The sequence below is a fragment of the Sceloporus undulatus genome, chromosome 9 (assembly GCF_019175285.1).
Source record: "Sceloporus undulatus isolate JIND9_A2432 ecotype Alabama chromosome 9, SceUnd_v1.1, whole genome shotgun sequence".
NCBI lineage: Eukaryota > Metazoa > Chordata > Lepidosauria > Squamata > Phrynosomatidae > Sceloporus > Sceloporus undulatus.
The window spans coordinates 12,437,981-12,451,584 of NC_056530.1; the positions used below are offsets into that span (position 1 = coordinate 12,437,981).

At 43.3% G+C, this 13,604-nt stretch overlaps 1 protein-coding gene across 1 annotated transcript in view; it reads left to right on the top strand.

The window, feature by feature from the left end:
• Positions 1-13,604, top strand: part of GRHL3 (grainyhead like transcription factor 3) — a 42,970-nt gene extending 29,366 nt beyond the window's left edge. Inside the window, exons 12-17 of the mRNA XM_042440124.1 lie at positions 102-235; positions 482-519; positions 1,203-1,291; positions 1,873-1,958; positions 4,671-4,735; positions 12,422-13,604. Of these exons, the coding sequence (XP_042296058.1) occupies positions 102-235; positions 482-519; positions 1,203-1,291; positions 1,873-1,958; positions 4,671-4,735; positions 12,422-12,536 (527 nt within the window). The 3' untranslated portion in view covers positions 12,537-13,604. The remainder of the gene's footprint in view (positions 1-101; positions 236-481; positions 520-1,202; positions 1,292-1,872; positions 1,959-4,670; positions 4,736-12,421) is intronic.

The window sequence follows — 13,604 nt, forward strand, 5'->3', positions numbered from 1 at the left end:
AGAAAGCCAGCTTCCTTGGAAAACTCCACACCTTGATAAACCTATAGCAACAAAACAGCGTCGGAAAATAACTTTTTCCTTTCCCTTCTTCTGCCATTCAGGTCTGAAAAGCTGCTTGGTGTCAGGCTTCAGAGGCAACGAAATCACTTATCTCAAGCCCCAGGCTGATTTGGAAACGCAGCCGGTCTTATTTATCCCAAACGTCCATTTTTCAAACCTCCAGAGATGTGGAACGGTAAGTCCCCTTCGTAACCCAAGTGCGCCTCTCTCAAAGTGTGGATCCTTGTTCAAATGCCCCTTTTCTTTGGAGGCCTAGGCTGCATTTCTAAATGTTCAACTGAAGTTCTAAATTGTAAGAGACTGAAGGAGAATTTTATAATTTGAATGCAGTTAACTCATTGGGGGAAGAGGGGAGGAGAACCCCTTTTTGTGCCAATGACTCCTACATAATATGTTTCTCTCTGTGCTGACATTTCAACAGGTTTTACCAACTGCTGGAGTCCCACATGACCCTAGCAGGTATGAATTTTAATATTTTTAAAATTAATGTTAATTTTTAATTAATGTCGTCATTGTCAATGTTTGCCTTGAGTCAGCTTTGGCTTATGATGAAATTTCCTTTACGCTGACTTGCCCTAATATTTCAGATGCTTACACTACCTCAGTTCCTGCTAATACATGGATTAATGCCTATATTGCCTTGATGTTTCTATCTTCTTCTGGAAACGTCAAGGCAATATAGGCATTAATCCATGTCCTGTTTAACTATAGGAAAACCACCATCAGGCCCATGAAGCCTTTGTGGATGTGTGTCACCTTGAGCTTCATGATGGAAGAAAGAAGGGATATGGCTATAATAAAATATATAATGTAATATAATATAATATAATATAATATAATAAAAGCTTGCCAAGAAAACCCATTGATAGGTTCAGCTTAGGGTTGCCATATGTAGGAAATGACTTGAAGCCACACAGCAATGGGATCCTCTCCTCTTATGAACCACGTCATTAGTGCTCTCTGGCAGAGAATTGTAAGTACTCGATAAAACTACAAATCCCAAGATACGATAGGATGAAGGCAGTCAAAATGGTTTGAAAGTACTATAATTGTGTCATGTGAAAAAAAGGCCTTTGTTTTGGGGTATTGGTGCCCGAAGTGTAATTTTTTGATCTCTAAATTTCTGCTTTTCTCATTACCAGGTTGCCTTTGAAGCGGAGTTGTCCTTCGTTCCCAGATGAATTCGACCCATTAGCTTCAAAACAAGCCAAAGAAGAAGACCCCCAGCGAGGTATTATTCACTGTCGAGCTGGTTCCCCCCCCCCATTTTTCCCACCCTAAAGATGCAAAAATGAACCAAGGAGGAAACAAGGAAGGGAATGGGAAACAGCCAAGTGAGGGAAGGAGGAAGCTTTTGATCCATGAAGGCATTGGAAGAAAGCACTCAAGTCTACCAAAGCTCATGAGCTCAAGGAAGTAGACTCGAGTCTATCCAAGCTCATGCGATCAAAAAAGCAGACTCAAATCTACAAAAGCTTATGTTCAGATCAAGGAAGTAGACTCGTCTACAAAAGCCCCTGCTACCAACTTGTTTCTCACAGTTAGTCTCAAAGGTGCTACAAGATTCCTTTGCATACTGATTTTCCAGGCTATGTCTTTATTTAGAAGAGGTTTGCCATTGCCTTCCTCTTAGGCTGAGAGAGGCTGTGACTTGCGGGATTCGAATCCTGCTCTCTTGGAGTCCCCATCAAATGCTCCAACCACTATTATGACTTTCTTGTCTGTTTTAATCCTTGTGCGTAGAAATATCCCAAACCTTGCAAGCCGAACTCTCCCAGGCTTGACATTAACTGATCGTTTTGTATCTCCCAGTCTTGCTCTACGTCCGGAGAGAATCGGAGGAGGTTTTCGACGCTCTCATGCTGAAGACGCCAGACCTGAAAGGCTTGAGGAATGCTGTGAGTTTCCCCCCCCACAGTTAATTTTTGCTTCATAAAATTTACTGCATTACCTTGTGAGGCAACAGCAAATACTTTTAGGGCTGGGATGGCCAACTGGCAGCCCTGAAGCATTGAGCCACTCCGTCTCCGGCAGAGGCAATTTCATCTGATCTTGGTTGGCTCTGTTATATATTTCTATTCATTAACATATTACAAAAGCTTTGCCCACTCCTGAAGCTGTTTTACTCAGAAGGGGGGAAATGAGTATATATTTCCAAGTGGCCAGAAAGAGAGTTTTCCATGCATTAACGATGCATAATATTATACCTCTCTGTGTGTGTATTTTATGATGGATTGCACATGCATCAGAATTCCCAACAGGTCTGTGCATGTACCATAATATATACAAATGTGCATCAATGGCTATGCTTGAGTGTGTGTGATCCATAGCTGGGAAGCTTCATGGTGCCAACTTTACCCCAGAGGGTAGTCTGCAAGACAAAATATATTTCTGGCTCCCAGGTGGCTGCCTGGGAATTGAGTGCCCTTTATGTCCCAGAGAATACAAAATCTGGCCATCTCTATAAAGGAGAAAGGAAATGTTCCCCCTGTTCCTTAGGAGACATCATGCCTCCAGATGCTAGCTTTACAGACAATTTTTTATTGGTATCGACAAATAATTATGCCCTGTGCCTCCAAGAAACGTACTCAGCATGAAGTACGTAAGCGGAGGTGTCGCAACGGGAAGGGCCCAAAATGGGGAAACGAAACATCGTTCCCCTCCCATGCAATCTTCTTTCAGTCTCCAGATTCCCAGCATTGCAAAAAGTGATACACCGAAAATTGGTGGTGTCTAGAACTGTGTTTGCATTCCCCTCGCACCTTTGCTGGCTGCTTTTTTTGGCATGCCGAAACTCAGCTTCAAAATGCTCAAGCTGAAGTTTGGAGTTACTGCAATGCTAGATATTTAGGCGTCCGTTTATTTGGGGCTGCATAATTCTTACTGGTAGACCATTGGTAAACCAATGTGAAGCTGAAGGCTTTCATGGCTGGCATCCATAGTTTTTTGTGGGTTTTTCGGGCTATGTGGCCATAACAAGCCGCCAACCGAATGTCCCTGGGTCCTTCCACAGTGATGCCACTTTAGCTGCCGTGGCGGCATCTTATTGAACCCTGAGTTTTGCCTTTTGGTGAGGCACCAAAGTCAACAGTCCTGAATATCTCACAAAACTATAGAACCCAGGTTTCCATAGAATGGAGTCATAGTGCTATGACTGTGAAGTGCAAAAAGGCCCTGGATTTTTAGCTTTAATGACAACAGCTTCCCAATGTCTTGCCATCCAATCTCCTTTCTCCATTGCAGTTCCCAGGCCTGTCTCTCCAGAGAAAGTTATTTTCTAATCATTGTGCCTTCTCTCCACACATCTTGTCTCCTTTTTCCCCTTAAGCTGATTGGGAACTGCCTCTCTCCAACCCTGTACACACACATACACATATACACACACACTCCCTACCTTTCTCAATGTTTGAAGAACACACAATGCCTAAGCATATTTCTCTGATGCCTATCAGCCCGATTCCCGATAACTCCGGCTCTTCTTTGCCGAGGCGGGGAATGGAGCAAACAATCTCCTGTAATGATCTGATAGTCGTTTTTATGGCTAGCTTGCTCTGTATATATTTGTGTTCGTCTTGCACACTTTCAAACTGGGATGAGCAAACAGCTCTTTGGAACAGAAATGACAGTTATGATAGAATAGCTTTCACTCCGCTCCTCTGGGAAGGAAACAGGACAGAAAGTGTTGGGTCTGTTTTGTAGGAGTGAAATCTAAACTGTGAGAATATGGTCAGGATCTTAGAGTCCCTTATCTGGAATTCTGAAATACACTCATCCCTCCATATTTGCGACTTTGATATTTGTGAATTTGATTATTCACGGAATTGATTAATATGTTCCCTCTAGGAATATCTAAGTCCTCCAGTGTAACTCTATGGTCAACTTTAACTAAAAGTTGCACTGAAAGACCTAGAGATTACTAGAGAGAATACTCTACTAGGCATTTGTATCTCCTCTAGCAAAACTCTATGGTCAGTGTCTGTCAGACGTTGACCACAGAGTTGCTTTGGAGGACCTAGAGATTCCTAGAGAGGTGTCATTTCAGGTAAAAACATTGTGTTTTTGTTATTTGTGGTTTTTCAATAGTCACAGGGTCTTGTGCCCCTAGTGAATATGGAGGGACAAGTGTACTCCAAAACTGTCCCCAGGGATGGCTGAGATAGTGACACATTTATTTTCTGAGGTCACAGTGTACACAATTTTTGTTCCATGCACAATATTGTGTATAAAGTTACCTTCAAGCGGAGTGTATAAGGTAGATGCAAAACATAAAATGAATTTCATGTTCAGACTTGGTTGCCCTCCCCATGCTCTCTCATTATGTATATGCAAGTATTCCAAAATCTGGGGTGGGGGGGGGGAGTTCAAAATCCAAAATACTTTTTGTCCCAAGCATTCATTTTGGATAAGGAAGAGTCAACCTGGATGATATTACTAAATGAATGAAATCAGTGTCTCATTCTTTGCAGTGGGAGAAATTTGGGGAGTAAATGAAAATTTCATTGGGGGGAAGACAGTATTTTAACTATTGCTTTCAACTTTCCTTGCATTATCTTTTCTTTACAAATCTATGCGACACTGAATTAATTGACAATTTTATTTTTTTCTTTCAGATTTCAGAAAAATACGGTCTACCTGAAGAAAGCATCTATAAAGTCTACAAAAAATGCAAAAGAGGGTAAGTGACAGCCTATCTATCTATCTATCTATCTATCTGGAGTCCTGTGTGTGTGTGTGTCCACAGGCTTGTGCCTCCATACATAGAACCGCTGGGGGTCATTTAACAGATGATTTTTCTGTTATCTCCCAAGGCATTCACCTGAGGTTGCAACAGATTTTGCTTATCTGAACCATCAGGGCCTCGGTGTTTGTTTCTCAAAGCCAGTAGAGTCAGCATAACCCTTTGGGTTCTTGGGCAGATGACACTGGAGCAATGCAGTCTAAGGCAGAAGGTGTGTGTTGGATCCCACTGGAGCGACTAATTTTGGTACAAAAATAGCATTTGTTAGGTTTAGATGCTATCGCCCCGGTTGGGAGAGTGGCATCCTTGAGTTCAGTTGACTTTGCCAACAGTCAGGGCTATTAACCTCAATGAGTTCTAGCAATGTGACATTTCTTTATTTTCATGAAGCTGAACTTCTAGACCAGAGAGCCAGGCTTTTTGCTATTCTCTCCCCAGGGCTGGACACCCTCAGGACAGGTTTCGCAGCACCCTGATATTTTTGTAACCTTTCTTGATCCGTAGTTGCAAACATCAGCATGGGGCAGTGCCATAAGTGTTGAACTAGAATCCCTGGAAACCAGGGTTTGAATCCTTGCTTGGCCATGGAAACTCGCTGGTTGGCCTAGGGCAAGTCACATCCTCTCAGCCTCAGAGGAAGGCAATGGCAAACCTACTTGGAATAAAGCTAGCCAAGGAGACACCAGGAGAAGATTGCCATACATTAGAACAAAGCTGAAGGCATATAACAATAACAACACATAGCGAAGGAAGGAAGGAAGGAAGGGACTTTAAAACACGAAAATTAAGGTTTTCAACACAACCCTGAAAGTGCTTAGCTCCCTTGTTTCCAAAGTGATGCCACATATGCCTCATTTAAACCCAAGGGTCACCTACACTGTACAAATAATGCAGTTTGACATCATTTTCGGTGCTGTAGCCAGCATGGCATAGTGGTTTGAGTGCTGGACTATGACTCTGCAGACCAGGATTCACTTCCCAACTTGGCCACAAAACCCACTGGGTGACCTTGGGCAAGAAATCACACTCTCTCAGCCTCTGGGGAAGGCCATGGCAAACCTCCTCTGAACCAGTCTTGCCAAGAAAACCCCATGATCGGTTCTCCTTACGGTCACTAAAAGTCAGAAACAATTTGGAAGGCACAGGACGACAACAACAGCAGCGCCGTCCTATGGAATCCTGGAATTTGTAGTATCACAAGGTCTTTGGCCTATGCTGCCAAAGAATGATGGTGTCTCACAAAACGACAAATCCCAGGATTTTGTCAAAATAGAGCCGTGGCAGTTAAAGTGGTGTCAAACTGCATTATTTCTACAGTGTAGATGCACCCCCTTGATTCAGAGTTGGGGAATTGGGAACTAAAAATCCATCGATGGGGAAACACTTTCCTTTTTCTTGACCTTCTATGTCAAATATAGCCCCCGGCCTAAAACCTGAGCCGCTTCCCAGCTGAGGCTTCAGGGTCTTTCACATTCCCTTTTGCTATTTGAGTCTGGGGGAAATACAATAGAAATGGATCGAAGGGGCGGGTGCCAGACTGTTGCTAATCTTTTCTCTCTCCCACTGCCCCATGTTAGACAAATAGTATGTCAGGCATGCAACTGCTTTCCCCTTCTCTTTTTCTTAATCTTGTTGTGTCTGGAAACCTGCCGTTCTTTTGCCCGTTGTAGAGATTGTAGGGTTTTTTAGTTTTAATTACCTGTAAGTATATCATTCCCCTAAATCCCTTTTCGGGCTTTGTCGAAATACAAAATAGCCTTCTGGTGGAGCTGGTGTTGAATTATCCTTGCTGACACCGGATTCCTAGTTTCCAAAAGCGGAGTTGTGTTAATCTGTTGCAGCTAGGGTGACAAAAAAATACAATGGAGTCTCGGGCCACTTTAGGGATTAACCAATTTGTGTTCCCTTTCTGAGGTCAAGTTTGTATCGGTTCATTCTTTATCAGGGAGGCTTGCTATCTATTTTGTGTGGCACGCAAGAGGGCACTTTGCTGGCCAGTGTTAGAGAAATGGAATATATTTGAATTGGAAAAGTGGAAAGCAGAGGAATGAGGGCTAGGCATCGTGGCTGACATTTATTAGGGCCTGTAAGTGTTGTCCTGAGCTGATATAAAGGTAGATTTAGCATCTTTGTGTTTGTGTTATGAGGTCCACTGTGGCTGCTGAATGCCTTTCTCCAGATTAAGGGACTGGCTGTAACTGTGGAGCATCTAATGGCTTCCATGTTAGTAGATTTTTGTGGTCTTTCGGGCTATGTGGCCATGTTCTAGGAGAGTTTATTCCTGACATTGAATCTGTGGCTGGCATCTTCAGAGGATGCTGGTGAAACGTCAGGCATAAACTCTTCTAGAACATGGGCACATAGCCCGAAAAACCCACAAAAAACTATAGTTAGCAACTTGTATTAAAGTCTCCTGAGATGTGCAGAGAAAGCATGTAGTACCATTCCTTCGTAGGCTGGACCTCTACTGCTTTGAAATGGAGGAACGGCAAGCTTTGAATGTGAAAACCCCTTGCATATGGAAAGCTAGCATCTCCCCCCCCCCAAAAGTCTTTCTTGGAAAGTTTGAATGTGGAACCTCAGGTCATTTTGGCCATACAGCATTTGCCAATGAACAGAAATGTATAGGCTCTTGGGGAGTGGGTTCACGGGGGAAATGGTGGCCCAAAAGAGGCTGAACCTTAAAAGATGATCCTTTTCTTTGTTTGCTGATCCATCGTTCCTCCACCTTCATCAGGAAAGCATTAAGGACTCTGCTGATTCAGATCTCAAAACTCTTCATGCCGATGCCACACGCACACATATGAGTCAACAGGCAAACACATGCTGACAATGCACATGTTTGCCAGCGTTCCCTGAGGTTTCGCCCTTAAGAGTCCAAAGAGAAGCTGAATGTTCAGCTTATTTATTCTGCGCTTGAGACAGAAACCGCATGGTGCCCAAAGCCCTCTGTAAAAGAGTGAGCTGAGCAAACCAAACAAGGCTGAAACGTTAAAGGTCTTTCATTTATAAACAAGCTGCTGTGTTATTAACTCTGTGAACATGCACACGAATGAGGGCAAAAGAGAGAGATAATGCAAAATGTGCACTTGCATAGCAAACAGAAAGAACCCTGATCGGCTGGGAACTGATACGGAAAAGCCCAAATCTTGCAAGAGGTTCCAGAGCAATGGCAGATTTCAGTATTTGAGAGATGAGACATTTGTCATGCCATTGCTCTGCCTCATTCTCTGGATTTTATGGGGGTTTCTACATACCATGCCATCCTCCATTCATAATCCTCCCTTGTTTTTTTTCCATCTCTTCTTCCATATTTTTTTAAACTATGAAAGTCTCTTAAGGAGAAAAAGATAAGCTAGCTATGCAGCACCTCCAAGCATGAAGAACCTTCTGGAAACACTTTGGTTTAGAACAGAAGGCAAAAAGGGGGTTTTACATTTCTTTGTCCCAACTTACCTTTAAGGTGGGATTGGCAAAGTGTGGCTTGTGGTCTCATTGCCAAGAAGACCCTGTGATAGGTTCTCTTTAGGGTCATCAAAGGCTGGAAACAACTTGAAGGCACACAACAACATTTCTGGTCTATGATCCATTCATTCATTCACTCATTCATTCATTCATTCATTCAATATGGCCTTCTGAGAACTTGCCCCTTTACATTATCCTGTTTGTGTGTGTGCATAACAGTAAGCCACAGTTCTGGAGAATCCTTGCTTATGATTCAAAAGCAGTGTGTTGGGACACAATGCCAGTGGGAATGTCTTAAGTACCCAGATACAAAAACCAGGAGATAAAAGCTTAGTATGATATAACATCCAGACTGGAAGTCCTTTTGTTGCTCCCTTAACAAGCTGGAATCACAAGCTATGCTTTTATCATTGGCTTTAGATTCCCGACTTGTTGAAGAGTCATAGGCCAAGAATCCTGGTTTGGATTTAATGCTAAACATTTGCCACCTGGTTTTTGTTTTGTTTTTTACCAGTGGCTTTTGATGGTGACAGGACCCAAGTGGAGACAATGAGAAGGTTCATTTCTCAAGAACAAAAATGCAAGGCTGGTCCAGATTTCTGTAGCCATTAGGTCTGAAGTAATTCAAGATTGTGGATCTAGTTTCCAGGGCTGTTTGCATTGTCCCACCAATTTTGGAGCCTAGATCAGTAGTAGCACTAGAAGGACAGGTGGTTACCGTAGGGTTACCATAACTTCGTAAAACTAACATCTGTAGAAGCTTGTCAAGAGGATTTTTGACCCTCTCCTTTGCAGTTTTTCTGCTGCCGAACGCAGCTACCTTGCTGACGTGGGCCGGTTGCATTTGCAGAACAGGACAGGAGGCCCTTCAAGGTTTGGAGGGGCAGGTTTAATTCCATGGGAACCAGCTAGCTGAGGTTTTCCAGCACGGCTTCTGAAAGCAACAGCTGTGTCTCTAAACTGCCTGAGGTCCTCCACCAAACCGCAGCCTTCTCCCCTTGCTTGACAGATGGGGAACATCTCCCCCGCTGCCGCCGCCAAGCCTTCCCTCCTTTTTCTTGAAGTCCTCCTTGTGAAGCGAGATACCATCGCGCATCGTGCGCTCTTCCCCCGCACCTCTCAATCGATGCTTGGCAAATGAGCTCATTGTTGTCATTGGCCCGGGTCCAGGACTCGGGCTTAAAAGAAAGGCAGGCAGCTGAGTTAGAGGAGGGTGTGCCCCATGCAACACACACAGCTGAGCAGGGCTTGAGACAAGGAAAGGGGACTTTTGATAATGAGGTTGTTGGGTTGCACTCAGATGTTAGCCCTCCCGTATCCTCTGAGTAGGACATGGAAAAGCTGGATTGAGCCACGAACCTGGGTAAGAAGGGACCACACAAAGTATCTGGTCAAAGGATCCACAGAAAAGCAGAACTTCTTTCAGCAATGTCTCGGATGGACAAAGCAGTTGTATTTTATAGAGGTTTCAGAGTTACCCAAATAGGGCCATTAAAACGCATGAGCAAAGCTAATGTTTTTCTACTCCTCCATGGCATGTGTTTTACCTCTAAAGCAGCAATTGCCAAACTTTGGTCCTCCAGGTGTTTTGGATTTCGACTCCCAGAAGGCTCAACTGGCTTGACCAACAGTCAATAATTCTGGGAACCGAAGTCCAAAGCATCTGGAGGACCAACGTTTGGGCACCATTCCTCTGAAGAGTGTTTTTAGTATCATTATCATTGCTGTGAATGAACGGTTGTGTAATCAGTGTCTTTAGAATGAGTACCTTCCTGTCCCAGGTCTGTACAACTTCTAACCCCATTTATTCCCAGCCAAACATAGCAAACTACTAGGGGCTTCCAAATTGTTCTTATTAACTTACCTGCAACATTGAACCTGGACACAGGTATTGCAGTTAGAGCAGTTTGCAGAAAGCTGGTGAGACAGGCTCTCAAAAACGGATTCAAAGATTTTGAACTCATAGAATGGCTTTGTTTTGAATGGCTTAGGTACTCAGAAATAATTTTTTTAAAACCGCTAAATGCTTGAAATGTTTTTGCACCCAAGAAGGTGAATGCCAAGGGTGGACATCCTTGGTGCATAGCCCTAGGTGGAAGAGGCCCAAATGCAGCCAACCAGCCATGTCTTCTAGCCTGACAGTTGCTTGATAAGAATCCTGTTTCTGAAGTTCCAGGAAAGAAGCAAAACCGCAAGGTCTTATTGAGGCCCCTAGTAGTTTGCTATGTTTGGCTGGGAAGCAATGGGGTTAGACATTGTACAGACCTGGGACAGGAAGGCACTCAATGTTATTGCAGTGTTGTTATTACAGGGGGTACTTCCAGAAGTCTGTGTATGTGTGTGTTGTGTGCCTTCAAGTCGTTCTCGACTTATAACAACCCTAAGGTGAACCTATTGTGGAGTTTTCTTGGCAAGGTTTGTTCAGAGGAGGTTTGCCATTGCCTTCTCCTGAGGCTGAGAGAGTGTGACTTGCCCAAAGTCACCCAGTGGCTTTCCATGGCCAAGCTGGGAATCGAACCCTGGTCTCCAGAGTCGTAATTGTACACTCAAACCACTATGCCATGATGGATCCCAGTTCCAGAAGGCAGAGCATAAATTTGGGAAGATCCGAGGAAGAAGCACTAAGGTTGCCAGATTAGCAACATTTCAGACCCTGAGATTTTGGGGCTAAAACTTAAGATTTAGGGATGACCTCTTGTAATGCCACAGACGTTGATGTCGGTATCTATAGAATCTGCCATGTGTTTATATTTTGTTTATGCTGAGACATGTGTTTATATTCTATGTTATATAATATGTTTATATTGTATTATATATCATATGTGTTTATAATTGTATTCTGAGGAGTTGTGGATTAGTACTTGGGTGGGGTGCTATTGCAGGGGTTAAACACTCAAAACACTGTTTGCCGAAACGGTTTAACTGTTAAAATTCCCTTGGGATAATGAACTATGGAGTTGAGAAATGCAAAATATGACAGTAATTCATCTAGTTCCTGACTTTATTGGGGCTGGGATTTTCCTTCTTGTGTCTGAGACTGGTTGGCATTCCTTGAATTCTAGCATGGAGGGTGCTTGGTTTAAACCAAGATCTGGTCTAATGTGGAAAAGACTAGGTTGTGCATCCTTAGAAATATTATGCACATGTGTAAATTGAGTGTAGTCTAAATTGTTGTCCCAAGCGTAACCTTGCCATATTAGGGTAAGCCTGGGTGGCAAAAAAAGTCTTTTTCAAGATCATGAATACATAGCTAAAGCAAAGCGTTCATAAGGCTCATTGAAACCAATGGAATTTATTGGTGGATTATGCCCATTACATGAAAGAATGGGTTAAGCACATATTTGCACAAATGCAGAATGTGACTTTGGAGCATCAGGGAATAGAAGATACCCACTGTGTCTGGGATTAGGCCTTTCCATAGAATACAAGAGCATAGCTGCCTTCTCATGGGCCATACTAGCTGGAGGACAATGGGAATTGTAGTTGAGCATGGTTTGGGGGATGTGCTGAGTTCCATGGTAACATAATATGGCTTAGAATCCTTTAGCAGGCAATGAAAATCCATAGAAAATGATGGGGAACGCCACTATTTCCTTGCTCTGGTTGTCTGTAAAGCAGATTAGAAAAAGACTATTAAATGCTTCATTTGGATCTAGCGTAACGGGAGGCAGTATCTGTCTGCCCAAAATAGATGCTTAGATTCTTTAGCTCTGTTGTGATTACATGCCTTCAAAATGGCTCTGACTTTGGATGGCCCTTTCCTAGTGTTTTCTTGGCATGCTTTATCCAGAAGGTTGCCACTGATCTCCTCTAAGGTTGAGAAAGCTTCCTGGAGTGCTCCAACCATTACACCAGGATGTCTTTCCAAAATATATCTAGACGTTTGCCCTGAAACTTCCTCTGAGGCTGAAAGAATGGGACTTGCCATGTGAGTTTCCATGGTTGAGTCGGGCTTCGAACCATGATGTCCCAGAACTTGGATTGAGGAAGGGGCTATGTGTTGAGGCCCAAAATGGCTCATGAATGGGAAGCCATATGGCTCCTGGAGCCAAAGAAAATCATTCCAATTTTAATTGTTGTTTTGGTGGGTTTTATATGTGTTCATTGTGGGAAATTTGGCAGCTCTTCTCTAATCCTTCTGCTCTTCTTCTCTTCCAGAATCCTAGTGAACATGGACAACAACATCATTCAGCACTACAGCAACCACATGGCTTTCCTGCTTGACGTGGTCGAAGCCGAGGAGAAGTTCCAGGTGACGCTCAAGGAGCTCTGAAAGTGCTTAGAAGACGGCACTTTTTTCCTGGGATGTCACTTGTGAAGCAAAGGACTTCAAACGCCACCCTCCCGGCCAATGCCATCGGCTCAGAAATCTTGACTTGAACACAGTCCCATTTGGGTGGAAAAGTATGAGAGAGACTGAGAGAGAAACAGAGACAGATCGCATGGCTCCATGTGTGAAGAGCGTTGGAAGATCCATTCTCAATGTGAACGTGGAACTTCGACCTACTGAGTTCTTTATTGTTATTATTATTATTATTATTTTATACTTTATTATTATTAATATTATTATTATTACAATCCTCTGCCAGGCGAGGGTTTTTGACCCATTTTTACCGTTTCCCACTCAGGAAAGCACTGAGTTCTGTCAGTCAATGGACTAGGCAAGAAAACAATTCTGTGACTGTCTCTTTTCCCAAACAATTTTGTCTTGGTTTCGACGCAGCGGCCAGCAATGGGCAAAACGAAAGCAACTGTTGTGCTTGAATTGTCGGACTATTTGAAAGAAACGGCAGATGCTTCCAGCTGGAGAGCTCTTAGCACTACAATGCAAAAGGCATTGTGTGCCGATTCCATCTTTTATTTTAAATTTAATGGATTTTTGGAGGTAAGAAAAAGGATGGAAAAACCAAGAGGAAAACGCAGAAAGGAAGATACTGCCATCTGGATCTCTCCATTGGTGAATAAGGTGGACCAAGTGCACTCTAAAAGCCATGTCTGGAAGCAACCCATCACCGCTGTGCCGGTCCGAGCGTTGGCATACACACACCTACACACAACACACATCAACACACAAACACACACATCTTTGGACTGCCTTACTTCTTGCCCTCAGAACCTTGCATGTAAATACCCCCCGAAGACGTACTTGGCGAGAGGAACTGTTTTATACATTTCCAATCCCCCCCCTTTTTGTTGTTGTTGTTGCTGGCTGGTTATTTTATAAATACATAAATGTGTGCGCGTTTGTGTAACCAGATCTTGTTTTATATTGAACACGACATGGAGGAAGGTAGAGCATTTCAAAACCAGGCTGCTTCACATTTCCCCAGAATTATCTTTG